The sequence below is a fragment of the Varanus komodoensis genome, unplaced genomic scaffold (assembly GCF_004798865.1).
Source record: "Varanus komodoensis strain SLA01 unplaced genomic scaffold, ASM479886v1 scaffold63, whole genome shotgun sequence".
Taxonomy (NCBI): Eukaryota; Metazoa; Chordata; class Lepidosauria; order Squamata; family Varanidae; genus Varanus; species Varanus komodoensis.
Window position 1 is genome coordinate 3,370,643 of NW_025336259.1, and position 18,008 is coordinate 3,388,650.

Here is an 18,008-nt window from a genome sequence, read left to right on the forward strand (position 1 = left end):
CACCCCTGCTATTTCACTGATGAGATGAAGGGCCCCTAATGAAGCCTGTACCTTTCCCCTTCACCTGACTGACAGGTACTCAAAAATACAAGCCAAAAAGCGGGGAGGGAGTTATAACAACCCACGCATGCCACAACTGTCACTGTGAGGGGAAAGTTTACTCCTGTCCTTCCACATCACAGGCGTTTGTTGTCGGTCAAATTCTCTCAGCGGGGGTAAATGTGCGGCTGGCTACAGCACTTGGGCTGCAGAGATAAAACTGGCACGCCATGGCAACGGCTGGGTCAGAGGCTTCTCCCTGACACCTCATTAGCTAGGCGGTGGGTCTGATGTATGTGAGGGTTACGGAGGTATATGTTTCAGTTCATTCTGAGCAGAATTCCCCAGTTTGCACCACCTGGAACAAAATCCATTATTGCTGTCAACTGCCTAGAGAGCTTTGGCTATGGGCAGTATAAAAATGTAATAATAATAATAATAATAATAATAATAATAATAATAATAATAATAATATATCCGAATCCTGTATATTTCCAAGTTTCTTCTCCTCCTTGCTGTATTCAGCCCCCCACCTGCCCCTTTTCTTCCTCTATCAAGGGACCCAGGGTGGCTCATACCATGTGATTTTATGGAGCAACAACGACAAAGGTGTACACCTGAAAACGAGTATGAAGAAAAGCAGTTTGAAAAACGTGACAAACACGCTTGAATCAGCAAGAGGAAAAATGTGCACAACTGATGTGGATCTTTGAGAAAACGTGCATGCATCTGTTCGATACGGATGGAATTCAGAATCCGAATTCTGCTGATTCGCACAAACCTTGTGTGTGTGTTTTGCTGGGGGGGGGGGATGTTCAGTCATGTGAGCCACACCTAGATGTGAAAGCACCCAGACTACCCCAGTGAGAACTAGGCTGCAGAGAGAGGAAGCTCAGCAGTGTCGGGTCTCGTTTTTGTTTCCCTGGCTGCTGGCCGTCCTTAACCCTTCCTGTGGTGCAACACAACAACCTGTAGATTCCCCTTCAATAAGGCATCCTTCTTGCCTTCCTAACAGCCTTCTGAGCGACTGCGACTTCTCTTGCAGCCTCGACTTAGCATCAAGAATGTAAGTTTATTCGGAAATGACAAGGGAATTTCCCCCACTCTCTCCACCTCTTAAAACCAATTTCTTGTCAACAACGGCAGCTAAATATTTTATGGCTTCTGGTCCCTCACCGCCTGGGGGGTCTGACTGGAGAGACCTCTCTAACGGATTTATATGACGAAAAGAAGCTCCCTGGTTGAAGTTCTTTTACAGACATCTCTCAGCAATATTTGTCTTCAGCAGGAGAGTAACAGAAAAATGGGCCCCTTATATTGTAGAGTATGGACTTGATGGTTTTGTTTTTAAAGATCTTCTAGCAACTTCAAAGAAGATGCTGAGATATGCATGTGGCTAGGCAGGAATGGGAATATGACGGTGAGGAAGAAAATGGCTGAACTCCCCTTCCTCCTCCTCCTCCTCCTCTCAGTAGCAGTTGCGCTACTGCTGTCCTGTGCTTGCATAGTGAGGACATTACTGTTTGGCTCCCAGAGTGAATGGAGAGGAGAGAAGGAGAGGGAAATGAAGAACAGGTGCTTGGGAGGCATCGTGTCCTATCCGCTCAGCACGCAGAAATCTGGCACGTTGCTGCCTCCTCTCCCCAGTTTTGCCTGCCATGCATCAAGTATCCACCCTTCCATTCATCAGGCTTGTCAGCAGCCTGAACTCAAGTAATGAGCATGGATACTTGTGTTTGTGTCTGAGCCAATGACAAGTACCTGCAATGGCTCTGAGAACTGAAAGGTGAGGAAAAACTCATTGGTGGCCGGACTGCAGGGAAAGCCGTATGAAGCGAGACTGAGGGAACTGGGTCTCTTCAGCCTGGAGGAGACTCAGAGGGGACCTGTTGGCGACATGCAGGTATGTGAGGGGATGTCACATGGAGGTGGGGAGAGGCCTGTTCTCCCCTGCAGAGGAAGGCAGGACATGCTCCAACGGAGCCAAGCTCAGGGAACCCAGGTTCAATTTGGATGCCAGGAAGCACTTCCTGACAGTCAGGACCCTGAGGGTGTGGAATGGGCTTCCATGGGAGGTGGTTGAGGCCCCATCGGTGAGGGTGTTCAAGGATAGGCTGGACATGTACATGGTAGGCATGTCATGAGTGGAGCCACCTGGAGTCGGGGGTCAGACTAGATGGGCCAGGAGGACCCTTCTGACTCGCGCTGTTTCTATGTTTCTTACGCACTTTCTTTCAAAAACTATGGTGGAGGTTGGACAGCTGGAAGCTTCCCACCTGCAGCAGAGGGTGAGCTGCGGTTGTGGCTACCCTTGGATGAAGAGCTTTGGGGGACAAGGGGGAGGATATGAGGAAGAAACAATTTCTTACTCTTTGCTTTGCTCTTTGGCCTCCCGTTCTGTAATATATTTCAGTGTTAGTCACACTTCTCCATGGGTCTTTGGGTCTTTCCTGGCATGGGTGTCTCTTGGAGCTTTGAACTCCCACTGTCTCTAGCAATTGGACAAGATGGCTGGAGCTGAGGAGATGTGCAGTTGAAAACTTCTGGAGAGGTCCCGGTTGAGAAAGTCTGACCTTCATCCCATTTCCTCCCCTCTAGGAACCATAGTTTGGAAAGGGGAATGGGTACACCTTTTGGGAGAGAATTCTCAGCACCCTCACAATACTCTTCCCAGGATCCTTGAGGGAAGATGAGACAGCTATGCTGGCCTACGGCCTCTATAACTTTTCAGTACTGACATGCTTTTAGTGAGTTTTTTCCCTATCCAGTGAAACTGATTGGCAAAGGATTCAATCCAGGCAAACAAAGGTACTTCTTCACGCAAGCACAATTAAAATATGGAATATTAGATTTGGTGATGGCCACTAGCTTAGATGGCTTTAAAATGGGGTTGGACAAATTCATGAACAGGTTTGCAACAGGCTGTTAGCCATGGCAGATGAAGAAAACCTCCAGGTTCATAAGCAGTATGCTTTTAGTTTCTGTTTGGACAGGGAAAAGCAACCCAAGAAAGAGGGCTGCTGCCATGCTTCAGGCTGCTCTGCAGGAACTGAACCTGAGAAGATCAGAGGAGCATCAGAAGAGCCATGCTGGATTAATGGCCAACTGGCTGCCCATGGGAAGCGCCACAGTAGGGCTCTTCAAGGACTGGGGCACACGCACATGCTGCCTCTGATGCCAGAAGTAGCATGGAGCCGCCAGGACTAGTTGCCACTTCTGCTGGAGACAAGCCACTGGATAAGGTGGAACTTCACTCTCTCCCAGTAGGTTCTTATGTTCTCTTCCCCGTCTGCATCCTCAGGGCAAGACTGAGAGATCTGGGAGCACACATTCTCTTGGCAAGTTTAGCACAAGTGAGCACAGGCAACATGCCTCCATGGACCAGTGGCTGGGGAACAGGGACAAGACTGCAGCATCAAACTCATTTCCCGCTTCCTGTGGGCAGCCGACTGGCCATTGTGTGAACACAGCGCTGGCCTAGCTGGACCCACGGCCTGATCCAGCAGGGCCTCTCTTCTCTTCTTATGAATTGTAGCCTCGTGGTCCTTTGCAAACAGTCTTTAAAAAACCCAGAGAGACAAAAAACGAGCCTTCAAAAAAATCTCTGGGCCAAGTCTATACCAAGTTCCGGCCTGGAGACTGGATGCCACGATGCTACAAGGCTGTTTTTAACAATCCAAGTTTACCTCTGGTCCACCGGGCAGGTGACCTTTGTAGGCCTGTAATTTTCACCCTGCTTACAAAAGGTGGGCAGTGGGGTGGCTGCCACAAAAAAAGCAGCAGCAATCTTTTCAAATTAGGGGGGAGAACGAACCAAAGGAACAGGTGCCAGGTGGTAGCAAGGAAATTACATGGGAGGTGACAAAAGGAAAACCCCCATGGGCTTCCATTGTGTCAGACTAACAGCATTCAAGCTTTCCCGCTAGGAGCTGCTGTTCTGCAGAACAAAGCCCATTCCTGAAGCCATTCAAATAATAATTTGGGGCATACAAGCCTGACAGATTTAGAAGTTATGCCTCCAAACTATTGCTGATTATCAGCTGGACAGCACCTCCAAAATCAGAACCCTAGGCAGCACCGGTTATGTCTACCTTATGCTAAGAAATGCAGGTGCAAAAAGATTTTTTTTAAACTTGAGCAGTGGGACTTAAAAGGCCCAGCTTGAGAGCTGTCATGACCCATTTGCAATCTGATGCAATTCAAGATTCTTCGTTTCCCTGCTGTTGATAATTTGGGCAGAGAAGATGTCAACCACTGTTTCCGAGATATTAATTTGAACCAGTCCCCAAAACCACACTGTGTTCAATTTATGAAGACGCTCAACACAAAGAGAAATAAAAAGTTCTTGTGATGAGCAAATGAGTTTCAAACAGGTAGCGACAAACATGAAGGCATTTTGAGTTTGGACTGCACTTATTCTAACTGTAAGTCAAATATTTAACAGGAGAAACTATCAACTGCAATTGCTCGGCAGCCACTGGCTTAGCTGTGGTGATGTCACAGAATGTGCAAAAACACCTGGAATGTGTCAGAAGGCAACTGACAGCGAGAGGGCTAACAAAGCAGAGCAATTTTTGTAAGGGTGACAAATCCATTTGGAGGAAAGAAAAACATGTAAAACTAGAAGATAGAAAGGTAAGGACAAGGGGCTTAGACCACAAAGGGAGCTGAAGAAATGGGGGGAAAGTTGGCAGGCAGCTGAAAAGCTGGGGCTTAAGCTTGGCATGGACAGAGGAGGGAGAGGAAGAAGTAGAGCAAGGAGACGAAGGGAAAAGGGGGCTTATATGATAGGTGAAAAACCCAAGTGAGAGTAAGGAATGTAAAGGTTATTCTGTTAGCATCAGACAAAAGGTATCAGAGTTCTTCACAAGGACACAAACCCCTGTATTACAGCAGTCTCAGGGTATCATTAATTGGAGTTCCGGTGGACCTTTCTGCAGCGGTGTACAGAATGCTGATTCCAGCACAGATGGAGAAGGTTGTGGAGTCCTGAAGGTTGTAATGGGGAGCAGATCAAAGAGGATTCGGAGCTGCAGTACTCCAGGGGAGAAATAGTGGAAGGAGGGAGCACGGAGCGGCAGTGATACGGTACAAACCCGAACATTCCAACTACTCAGTCATGAGATGTTGACAGAACCTTTCATTTGCAGGGCAAAGGTATTTGAAGGGAGAAAAGATGGCTGGCTACAGACAGAGGTACTGGAACTCCTTCCTATGGCAGATGACACAAAGGGCGCCTTGCCTGTCATGTTAAGCCACCCTGAGGAGCCACCATGGGTGGGTGTCCCGTCCATTACTTCTGACAGACAATCATCTGGTGAGGACTGCTCACAGCTCATTTCTCCCTCTGTCCCGGGGGACTTTGGAGCTGAAGTCCCTGTGTTTTTGTTCCTATGGCAGCACATGGCTGCAGTGGTTCTGCAAATGGTTTGCTATGGTTACCAATGGCAAAACGATTGCAAAAAGAAAATGATTTTCTGAGTCATTCTGAAAGTGGAACCTGTTTTCTAACATGGAACCTGTTTGTAAGCACTTTTTAAATGCTAGAACGTGTGCCCAAGTTCTCAGGGTAGCCTTGTTTGCTCCAAGCTGCCCACTGTGTGAAAACTATTCCAGGTTTGGGTGTCACTCAAAGCCATAATGGGTGAAGCACCCATAGTGATAACCGCTGTGTTCACAGTCTGCAGTGGAGAAGGCTAATGAGAGACCATCGCTGGAGGCCGAGTACCTGGGAGATGTCCATGACCGAGTCGCAGCTCAGAGGCCTGGCAGATGTCAGATCATTGGAACCGAGCACAGTCGAAATGATCCCGTTCTGGTCGATGCGCCGGATCATGGTGCCATCCACAAAATAAATGAACCCAAATTTGTCCACTGTGATACCTGAGGAAAGGAAATGGCAGAATGGTGATCCTGGGTCTGGATTACAGGAGAAGTTGTGAAGTGAGAAAACCTTAGAATAGACATCCATGGGTTCAGAAAAGTAATCCTATCCAGAACTGAGTCCAGATGACACAACACACCAACAACAATAAAGGCCACTTCACTATGCCCTTTTGTGTTGTGTGAATCTGTCCTTGTTCTTCAGTACATGAGATAATTTTATCCTTAACATTTTCTACCAATTTATCCAGGATAGATGTTAACCTAATTGGCCTGTAGTTCCCTGCAGTTTTACTAAAATCTGCTTTTTGTGATTTACAATACTCTAACATGGAGTAAGCTTTTAGGGTTATGTTGCAACGATTGTTAACCATTTCACATTTTAGTTCCTTAAAAATTCTTGGATGAATGTATTCCAGACCAAGTGACCTCTTCATTTGTAATCTGTTGATCCCAGAATTTAATTTCTTGCTGCTTCCACCTGATTCAGGTTTGTGCCCAGAAAAGGTAGATTTAGTCATAGTTATCTGTCTTGCCTCTTTTGTAATGAAAACAGATACCAGTCCTGCATACGGTTTCCCTGTCTTCACCTAACTAGTATCATATCTTAAACTACTTTGTTATTGAGCAGACCGATGGCTTCCCCAGACCATTTCCTTCTTATGCATTTGGAGAATTTTCTTTAACCCACTGAGCTCACCCGCTTTAGATATAGAGAGCTGTAAAGATTAGATGCAGCAAGCACAGCGTTTTCACCACTGCATGACGAGCTACATCCACTGAAATCCCATCGACAGTGCTGCTGAAGGCCGCCACCTCAGTAACACAGGCGGCGCTGGCATTGAGGACGGGCAGGGCTGGCTATCTGCCAAGCGCACACACCCCAGTAAGGGCCACTGTCAACAGCCACCTTGTCCCCACTGCCACCTGCTTGTGCATTTGTCCCTTGCCATGGCCTAAACAATATGGTGGAGAGATGAAGAAGGCACTGATGCCGCCATGACAAATAGGGGGAAGAGGAACCACGGCTGCTGGCCACAAAGGGACACACTGAGGGAGGTGGCTCGCTGAAGTGTCTTGCTCAAGGGTTTGAGCCATCCCAGCTTCTAGACACAGCTGGAACCTCTTGTGTTGGCACCACAGGCTTCTTTGCAAGCCACCACATCCTGTCAAGGAATGGTCACCCCTCTCACCTCGGGGACTTGTGAGCGTGGCCTCGGTTGCTTTCCCTCCGTCTCCACAGTGGGTATCATCAAATGGAAGGCACTGGTCTCCTGTCCCAGCCACGACCTCCGAATTCTTCACCACGTCCTTCACCATGGTGGTGGACTTGATTCTAAAGACGCGGCGGCTGCTGGTGTCCGAGAGGTAGATGGATCCACTGATGGGGTCTGTTGTCAAGTAATACTTATGAGCAGGGCTGTGGCTGCAAAAAGGAACACGACAGAATATGCAACGTGTTTCTAACTGGTGCTTACGCTCATGACCATGATGGTGTTGTGAACGTGACGGTATCTCAGCACCATCAAGTCAGCAAGCTCCTAGCAGCTAAGACAACAAAATACAGGAGCTAGGAGATCAAAGGAGCAGGCAGGGCTTGCTACATCAGGTTCTCCTGCTCCTTGTTAGCAGCTTGGCTGGTAGCATGGAGAGCTGGGCTGGTGAGAGGAACAGCAAGAGCAACCACTTCCAGTGACATTCAGGTGCCCAGGGCAAGCCAGAAAGCCAGCACAAGCAATGAGAGAGACTCAGGGAAGCCAAAAAGCAGACAAGATGGTAGACATCTGGTTTCCTTACTTGTTTTTAGTTGCTGTGCTGGAGAGACGGAGACCAGGGCTGTGCCAGTTACCTGCTACATCAGTTTTAAGTCAGCTTCTGGAGGTGGGCGGATGCCTAGCCAGCCTGCTGGGCCTTGGATAAGCCAGCAAGTTGGCATCAGTGATGAAGGAGCTGGGGCAGTTGGGAGACATGAGGAGCAGGCAAGATTTCAAACATTTGGTTCCTCTGCTCTTTGCTTGCTCCCGCATTGGAGATGTGGCGAGTTGCTTGGCGAAATGAACAAATGCCAGCAAGACACCTCCAGTGGCTGCACCACCTGACCTTAAACTGATTCCAGGATGGGGTCGCCCCTTGGAGGGCACGTTGCCACACTGGGGGCTGGAATGATGGTGAGAGCAACTCCTCTGACAAGAGAGGGAAGGAGGGTGTTTACAACTATGGCCTACTAGTTCATTGACTGGCTCTTTGCATGTCAGTTACACCGTGTGTAGCAGCTAGAAACTCTGTCCAATATGCACATGGGTGGCCTTACCCCAAGGAAGGGCTTCTAACTGTTCATTGAGGGTTCATTAATTGGGAAACTGAGGCTGTTGGGCTTTCATAAATGGCCTAATTGTCTTAGCAGGGATTGTAATGAAGTGTCCAGGAGAAGCTATATAAGTAGGAGAGATGCAGTGGACCGAGGAGGAGGAAAGGGAAGATGTGTTGGAGAGCCTATGTGGCTCTCCAAGAAGAGTGGGCAGCAGCTTGATCAGTGGCAAAGTGGCTGCATGGTAGCTCATGGCAAAATTATTATTATTATTATTATTATTATTATTATTATTATTATTATTATTATTATAACATTTCTATGCCCCTTGTTCTTGATTTCAGTGTGGATGAGGAGACTGATCTGCTATGCATAACTGAAACCCGAGTGGAGAAGCTGGGGGAAGACTTATGTTAAGGGCGAGAGACATTGGGAATTTTCCTTAAGCTGATGGAGGTGATCTCTGATTCAGTGCTGAGAACCTCAGAATGATTAACCTGGAGGAGTTCAACATTCATGCTGAGACCACAGGATCTAGGTAGTTCAGGTCTTCATGGCTGTTATGACACCCACGATGCTGTCCCAACAGGCCATCAGTCCAACACATGTGACCGGACACATGGTTGAATTGGTCTTCTGTGTTGGGCAAGAAAACAGCCATCCAAAGTGAATTTTTCGCCTGCCTCTTGACAGTCTCAATTTCTTGATGAGATTTAGATTCATGACTGCTGCTCTCCTCGACATCTTTTGTTAGGATGGTCTAACCCTGGCGGCTGCTATTTTCCCATGTTCTCCAGAGGGGTCTGTGGAGGTGCTGGTTGGTCTGTGCAATGAAGAGATGACCACAGTGGCTGAGATGATCCGAGTGATCTCTCCATGCTCAGCTTACTTTTCAATGAACTAAATCAGGAAGCCTCCAGAATGCGGTAAAAAGTAGGTGTTTAGATGCCGGTCCACCAGTAAGAGCTCATTGTCAAGCCTAATCTGAGGTGGAGAAGGTAAGGAATCGTTTTTCTCCAGTGCCACTGCTTCTTCTCAAAATCCAGCATTGCTCCTTGGTGCGCTTCAGACCCCCTAAATTCTGGTTCTAGTGGAGATGCAGTGGAGCCCTCTGTGGCATGCCATGTCTTATTCACAAGAAATTTTGAGACAAGACAGTTCATCCATAGGGACTTAGCCTGCAGTGTTGGCTCAGGCTAAACTAAGAAACCATCTGGAATACTGTCTGGTTTTACATCATCTGAGGAACTCCAGTTTGTGCAAGCTGAGGAGGTGGTCAAAGTGACCATCTTGGTGAGGTTTGGCTTATCACATTTGCTCAAACCTTGCCCCTTATGAGTACGAATTTTGTCCTCTAGAAAGGGCAGGACAGCTGGCTGGAGCCAGGAGGTTCATTCAGCTCCTCTTTCAGAGGGGGAGCGGCCACAGCCTCCTTAAAAGAAGCTGTAAAAAATGGCTGAACCTGGAAGATGGTAATCAAATAGGCCAGTGGCAAAGGCCTTCTTCCCAGGCAAGGTACGCAAGAACATGCTGGCTAAACAGATGCTGGCTGATTTGCATCAGGGTTCCAGTCTGGTTTTAGCACCAGAACTGCCTTGGTCACCCTGTGGAATGACCTGTCAGAAGAGAAACGGGGGAAGAGCAACCCTGTTGATGTTCCTCAGTAACTTTTGATCCTGCACAGAGAGGGGCAAGGATCAAGGCTGTGGGGCTTCCCCACACTAAGCGGAAGGCAGCCCTGAGTTCACCTGGTGGAGTGGCTAAATACTGCAAAGTACACTTCAGTCCCTCTCAAACAACACACTCGGGAGTCACGCAACAGGCTGTTTTCCCACCCTGTTCACTGAGCTGTCCAGGAAAGCTCATGTCATGTATCTTGCCAGAAACCGTAATTTTCCTTACCCTGTTTCCTTTCAACCCCCTAAATTTTCTAACCTTAAAGCATTTCTAAAAGCCCCGCGCGTTGGGATTCTTCATTCGAATTAACGCCTCCTTTACGGAGGGGGACCTGGACAGATGGGACAAGGGGGGGGGAGGCCTTTCTGATTTATCCCAGAACATCCCCTGTGATTTACCCTATTAAAGGCTGAACGGATTCCATCTGCACAAGATGACACTGATTCTTGCTAAATAAAATACTCTGACCTTCAGGGACTCAGCTTGGCAGTTTGGGCTCCATCTGTATTCCTTCCCAATGACAGCAAACTGGCAAGGTATTATTTCATTTACTTGCTTGTCACTCAACCTGGCCAAGTGGCAGGCACTTTCCAGGGGGGTGGGAGTGCCCTGTGGGAATCCACCATCCATTTTTATCAGGTCCCAGCATTAGCAGCTGTCTCAACAAGGCTAGGCCGAATGTCAGTCAGTTGTTCAGCCCCTCATAATCACCAGAGGTGGGCAGCCGAGGCGCCGATGAACAGCAGGTGACATTCTCGCACACCTTGCTTGCCTCGGGACTTCCAAAGTACTTTGAGTCGAGCTTCTTTCTTCAACTTGGAGAAGGAGTTGATTCACACACACACACAACTGGGCAGTGACCTGTCTAGCCACTTTCCCTTCCAGAAGGAAGGGGAGGTTCTGATTTCCCCCACCAGCCTTCTCGAAAAGTGATGAGCGCCTTTTACCTGAGAATGACGACAACCTGTGACCTATGAGTCAGATCCTGCCCCTCAGCCAATCTGACCCGATGCCTGGCTGCTCCACCAGATTTTAATCAAGGCAGGGTGGTGGTAGGTGAAAGGGGAATTTGTGAAAATTGATTCTGCTCCTCTTCTGTTAGTGGAGGTCTTTGCTGGATCAAAAGATCTTCTGCAAACAGAAGGGCGTAACTGGATGCCAAATGAAAGTCTCAAAGCTGAAAGAAACTGGGATATTCTGAAGGGTAACATTATGCACGTGCCCAAAAGAGATATTTATTATCATTACTATTGATTTCTATATTGTGTAATACCCAGACCTCTTTGTATCTCTCTGTATCATTATCTACATAAATATGACTAATAATATATACATAGCTATATGTCATCCGAACGAGGGAGTCCTAGAGCGAATCAAGTCAGAGTTTTTCCTAGAAGCAAACACAACTTAGGCTGTCCTACTTTGGGCACATCATGAGAAGGCAAGACTCCCTGGAGAAGACAATCCTGCTAAGGCAGAAGGAGAGAAGGAAGACCATCCATGAGATGGATAAACTCCAGAAAGGAAGCCATAGCCTAGAATGAGGAAGAGCAGAGCAGGGCTGCCAAGGAAGGGGCATTTTGGAGGATTTCCTTCATAGGGTTGCCTTAAGCTGCAGATGACTTGATGGCCCATCGGAACAATGAAAAATGTGCAGTGCGACTTTTATGCTATTGTGTAGTGTAATGCCCTGCCGAGCAAACGGTATGGGGCGAGGGGGACCTAGGGCAGCGACGAAGAACCTTGATGCGGTAGATAATTCCTGTAGATTTGTTATCAGTCACTAGGCTCATTGTCTGGGTGACAAGTGACCACTGCCTTCTATAGGTGTCTGTGAGCAAGCAGAACATTAATGACCCTTGTAGACTAATAACCTGGGGCAAAGCTTGCTACGCCATGGTTTCTTCCTGCTTTAAGTCTTGGTGACTGAATGTTGTAGTGAAGAGGGATGGGATGCTGGGAAAATGTGGGAAGATCAAGGAGAACCTTGGAAGTCAGCATATATACATTTCATCTAGAGCATTTTTAATGTATTTTCCACAAGACAAAATGGGCCCATTAACTGCACAAAGAAACGTTTCTTTTTGCAAGATCCCAGTGTTTTGTGAGCTCGGAAACTACCACTTCCTTTCCTCAGGAGTGGTTAATTAAGAGTAGACCCCGGGTTTGCTGGCAACAACACAGTAAACAAATGAAACATGTCCCAAAGCAGAGATTCAAAACCAAAAAGGTCAATGCAGTGCAGAAAGGTTCCTATGTGGATACGGCATTAATTAAAACATCCATGCTTGACACAGAGTGGCAAGGGCCTTCTTTTATCTTTAACTTCTTCCTGGCACCACTAATTTAAGGTGCTTCCAAAATTAAGAAAACCCCAAAATATTCATCATGTGCAAATAGCTCAGCAGGCAAGAAAACCAAGAGAGAGCGCATGCCAAAAAGACAGGGAAAAGAAAGCGACAATTCTTCACTTGTTGGCTTACCTATGTCTGAAATCTTTATTTCTGACAGAAGAACAGGAACGCAGAAGGAAGATAAGAGGGAAGGAGGAGAGGAAGAGAGAGAGGGAGAGAGAGAGGGTTAGAGGATGAGTTCCAAGTATTATTAGCAGGCAGAAAACTTGACAGTAACAATCGCACTGTTCAAGGCGACAGTAATAAAGATTTAGCAAGCCCGAGACTGATAGTTTCATAATGGAGGTGACTTGTCAATGAATTGCCATATGGGCTGCTGTCCATCGCCCAAAACGTGGCTTCCCGACTGCCTTCCAAGTTGCCTTGGCAGGTGAGCAGGGTGTTTGTGTGGATGCCGTGGGGAAAATTGTAGGAGCCACTCCAGCCCCGTTTTTGCTCCAATACTGGCAACTTCTCTGCACGTGCTGGAGTAACTGTGTCCTTTCATCTCACCCACCACCTTGCCCCTCTCTATTTGGGGTAGCATCTGTCTCAATCTGAGAGGGGGGATGCATGTGTGGCACTTCCCCTTATCTGTGACTAGCTGCCACGGATACTGGTAAGCCTCAGGCTTCCCCTTTACTGACCACAGAGGTTTTGCGGTTTTCCCTCTTCCCTTGTCCCATGCAGCTGACAATCCTTCTGCCAAAACTTTTCTCCCAATTTTAAGTAAGGTTGTAGCACCCTAAACTAGCATCCTTCCTCTCCCTCTCGCAGGCTGAAGGGTTTTTGAGGTATGCATTCCACTTCTTCATTATTCTAGCAAAACCTATCTTCCCCCTTTCCTGCCCCAGATTATGGGCCTGTAACTTTGTGCTCCGGCAGCCCACCTAGTAAAAGCAGGAGTTCTAACAGCCCTGTTCCCACCTTGCAGACCATGTTTTCTTCCTTGTTTGCTTAATTTCACCTGCCCCCAGCCGTAAAAATAACTCAGCAGAAATTGATCTCTTGGGAGATTCTCCACCTTCAACTGGATATCTTTGAAGGGACGCTCTCCTTTATTTAAGGTTGACCCCCTCCTCCATGGAATTGCACGTCCTTTTGCCGAACCTCTGCTCTGCCCCACGGTACCCCATGGCAAATAGATCGTCCGCACTGCTCACCATCAGCAACGCTGCAACGTTGCACCGTGCTGTGCCCATTCGCACGGACCGAAAATGACAGCAGCAGGATGGAACCCTTGGAACGGAACGGTATCATTCAAGAGGTCATGTCTTTGGGCTGGCATGATCTCAGTTTAAAAGACATGGTGGATTCCAGGTTCAGGGCTCCAGTTCAGAATGCGAGTCAAAGTTTTGCATACTTTGAGGGAAAAGAACTTGATTTTTTAAAAAAATGAAATCTGGGAGAAACAAAATGGATAGATTTGCCCATCCAGGTGCCAAGGTTCGAGGGCTTAGCTCTTCAAAGTCAGAGACTGGATCTCTGGATCAGGTCCATTAGCGTTGCCACCTCTTTTTTCTGGGGGCTGCTCACCTTTAACAGCTATACTAGGTAGATACACCACAGCTCTCTCCATGCTAGAAATAACTTGTACCTATTGAATTTGGCTGGGACAGAAAGATATACTTTCCATTTCAACTTGTTTTGATATGAATTTGATGAGGATTGCTAACACTCACCAAGTTCTCCATGCTTGGGAGAGAGAGACTTTGAGATTTTAAAAATTTGAATGTGGGAGAAAGCAAAACTCTCCGGGAAGATTTTGGGTTAGCTTGTTGACTCCTCCTCTTAACATGAATTTCAGCTAACATAGTGAGGCAGAAAACTCTGACAAAGGATGGAACTAGCCATGATGTGAGCACACTTTGGATGGATCTCCCTGTTTTCTAAAGATTCAATGGCAGCTGCACTAAAGGTTCTGAATCCAAGCTGGACTGCCGTATGGGAGACAGAGGGGAAGTACTGAAGCCTTCCTTTCCTGCTGTTCCCCCATTTAAATATGCCCCTTATTGCTATTTGCCCCATGGAACGACAGGAGTCCGTGTGTGTATGAGTGTGACTGCAACCAGGGAGAGAGGGTAGGGGGAATGATTAAGCCCACTTTCCCTCATGTTGCCGTCATGATCAGATCTGTATCCACAGTTGATGCTAAACTTAGAAAATGGAAGATCCTCTTGGAACTTCAAACGCCACATCTTGTCCCCCTCTGAATTATGGAGGAGGGCAGGACACGTTCCAGCGGAGCCAAGCTCAGGGAACCAAGGTTCAATTTGGATGCCAGGAAGTACATCCTCATGGTTAGGACCCCAGGGTATGGAATGGGCTTCCATGGGAGGTGGTTGAAGCCCCATCGATGAGGGTGTTCAAGGATAGGCTGGACATGCACATGGTAGGCATGTTGTGAGTGGAGCCGGGGGTCAGACTAGATGACCTGGGAGACCCCTTCTGACTCGCTCTGTTTCCGTGACCAATCTGTGAGCACTGATCATCCTTCCCAAGTCAAAGCATCCATTCAGCTAGCTCTTTTCTCTCTGCACCAGCCCACCCCAACCTGTGACACCCCGGAGGTGTTGGGCTCTATCCCAGTTTGGGATGATGGGAGTGGTCAGACAGACCAACCCTCTGACGACGTTTCCTATGTCCATGCGCCCATAGCTTGCTTTTGATGCTCTGTTTTCTCGGGGCAAAAGCAGCCCCAGACTGAAAGGCAGCAGGCTTCAGGAAGACCCATGGTGCGAATGGAGCCATACAGTCAGCATCCAACGTTTTCGTCAAAAAGAGCCTGTGCGTTCTGTTGTTTCGAAAGGCCATTCAGCAGCCGCAGCGTTGCCGGCAACAACAACGTCGTTTTCATGTTTTTCTGGGTGAGACTCACAAAGCGGCCACGGGAGAGAGCTGAACCAGTGTTCTGGCCTGAGTCACAAAACCTTCCCTTGCCGCAATCTTTCTGTAAACCCTGTTTTACAGCTGCCATTTCCCCCCTAGATACATGGACCCCCCTGATCTTCAATAAAGAAACCACACTGAATGGCATTCTTCTCCAAGGGAAGGCAATTTGAAAAGACACAGATAAAAACCACTCGTGCCCCAAGCCACCGTTTCCCCTGATGGCTGTTAGCCAAGGCAAGCCAGACGGGCAGGCTGTGGGCTTTTATAGTTTCTTGATCCCTGGAAGGTAAGCATAAAAGCAGCAGCGGCAGCAATGGCCGGAGCAGCTGTCGCCCCGGTGTGAGTTTCTAGCTTCTCTGCAGCCGGAATAAGGTTGTTCCGCTCAGGATCTAGGAATGAAGTGGGGCAGGGGGGCAGCTTGGGTGGAAGGAGGCGACTGGGCCGTCTCTCCTAGGACTGGCAACTTTGCCGTTCATAAGGAAGTAGTTCTTGGCCCGGGCTTCCCCCCGGCAAAGCACACAGCCTTCCACTGAACTTGGATCCCTCCTCCCTGATCCTCCGCCTTCTAATTTAGGAAACTGATCCCAACACACTATCTGGGCAAGTGGTGCTTCAATAAGGAATTGGATTAAGTTAGAATTTACCCAAGCGGTTCTCTCCTCCACACCATGCACATTGCAAGAATTCAGGTCTTTCTTCCAGCCAATCTGAGGACTCATGTTAGCAGCCTTTGCCCTCCTCCCAAAAGGATGAATGGGGCCATTAGTTCCTATGGAGACAGGAGGACAATACTAGGGGCTAAACTGGGGTGGGGAGGACTAAAAGCCATTCCTGTATGGATGACCGCGGGGGGGGGGGGGGGGCTTGCTTTTAGCCCCTGCTCCTGATTCTTCTCCACAAGCTTGTTTTCTTGCTTCCCTTGTACAACCTTTTGTTGCTTTGGAAAACGGGGAAAACGCTAAAGGAATAACATGCCGAGGTGTGATGGGGGCCCTGACCAGTGTTGGATTTGTTTTCCACTCTGATGCAACGAATGGAATAAAGCAACCCCATCAGGTTGCAACGGGACTAGGAAAAAGCATTTTGGGATGTGCAAGCGATCTGTTTGGGGATGGGAATCTGCTGGATTCCCTGGGCTGGTCTCTCCAGACTCTGGCCCACTTTGCAGCGGCTCTAGGTCTGAATTCCTGGCAAGCGCTCCCACTGCTCATGGGACACTTGTCACAAGACAAGCTTTGTGCACTGCGCACTGGGCAAGCAGCGCCCTCTTCCATGCCTTGCGCTGGTACGGGCTGCACTGGCTGGGGAAGAAAGGAGGTTGCCAGGACTGCCCCGGCGCACCCTCTCACTTGCAGCGCCCCTCTTCCACGCCCTGCAGGCACCCTTTGCCCACTCCGCTTGGACATTAAGGTTGCTGGTGGTGCAACCAGGGTCCACGGACTTCCCCTTGGCTCAGCTCGCTTTGCAGCCCAGCACAAGAGGAAGCCTGCAGGTGCTGGCGGGATGGAAGCTGAAACGGTCCACCCACCCCGAAGCTCTTTCACAAGCACTTGCATGTTGAGTGCCCACCGAGGGTACTTTGGGACAGGAAAACTTGCGTCCAGCACGGACTCAGGCCTCTCAAACTGTTTCGGTTTGAAGCTAAGTCCACACACATCTTCATGCCATCTCTAAAAATCGGGACTTCAGGAGAACCCATGTTTGTGTCTTCAAGGACTGTAGGCATTAAGAGCAGATCCTTGCAGCAGCTTCTCTGTTCTGCCATTTTACTACTAAGAGGGGCATAGGAGAAGTGCAGTGGAAAAGCACTTCCACCTGGTTTGATGGTAGAACATCTAGTCTCTAGGAGGTTGAGAAAGAGCCTTTCCAACAACATTAACATGAAATACAAGCTCCTTGTCCTTACCTTCAAAGCTCTTGGTAATGCTCTGCAAGGGCTTAGTCCAATCCATGCCTGTTGCCCTACCTCTGTCTTATGATGCTGCTCCTCCCACTTTACAGGTTCAGGTACCACAAGGTCTCCTGATCTCCGAAGAGAAGGTACATGCCCTGGTGGCCCTCAAGGGTCAGGCCACCTCTACCTGCCTTGCCACAACCATCTCCACAGGTTAAGAAATGGAAAACAACTCATGAATGTCGCTGGAGGAGGGGCGGTGTGAAAGCCATCCCAACAGGTAGCCTGGGTTGGCAGGTGGGTTGCCAAAATAATATGTTTCGTTCTGATACCAGGCTGACTTGTAAAGGGATTTTAATAGTTAGATTTTAATATGTATGCAAATGTTTTTGTTCAGTTTTAAACTGCAAGCTGTTGAAATATTACCAAACTGTTAATATTATCTTTCAAATGTAGCATTATTACTGAAATGCTTATTTATTATTTCTCATAGCATAATAAATGCTGTTACTATGCTATTATTGTTTCTTTACCTTGTATATTGCATACCACTCTCAACACAATTTCCTTTGTAGAAAGGTGGCATATAAATTAAAATCTAGTGTAAACTAACATAACCAAAACCGGAAAAAGGCTGCTCTGTTCTCCTTCCTGCCCGCTATGCCTGAGACTAGCGAAGCAGGAGGAATCTGGATTCTGGTTTCTTAGTGCTAGACATGAATCTCAGGACTGCACTGCAGAGAAGCTCCTTGAAGCAAAAGGCTCAGGAATACCGGGAGCTGACTAAGGCTGAGTCAGTCCATTCCAAAGTATGGTTTTTCTTGACTGGTGCAGGGCACCAGGGCCAGCCGGCTGAGTCTGCGGGCAGATTTCTCTCTCCAAGACGGACTGTGATTTGCACATAATTGCGCAAAGCAGCACC

General features: G+C 48.1%; 1 protein-coding gene across 1 annotated transcript in view; it reads right to left on the reverse strand.

Annotated features, from left to right (window-relative positions):
* TENM4 (teneurin transmembrane protein 4) overlaps positions 1–18,008 on the reverse strand; it is a 472,851-nt gene that overhangs the window by 26,348 nt on the left and 428,495 nt on the right. Inside the window, exons 23-25 of the mRNA XM_044450236.1 lie at positions 12,391–12,411; positions 7,116–7,348; positions 5,768–5,922 (exon numbers count right to left, since the gene is read on the reverse strand). Coding sequence (XP_044306171.1) covers positions 5,768–5,922; positions 7,116–7,348; positions 12,391–12,411 — 409 coding nt within the window. The remainder of the gene's footprint in view (positions 1–5,767; positions 5,923–7,115; positions 7,349–12,390; positions 12,412–18,008) is intronic.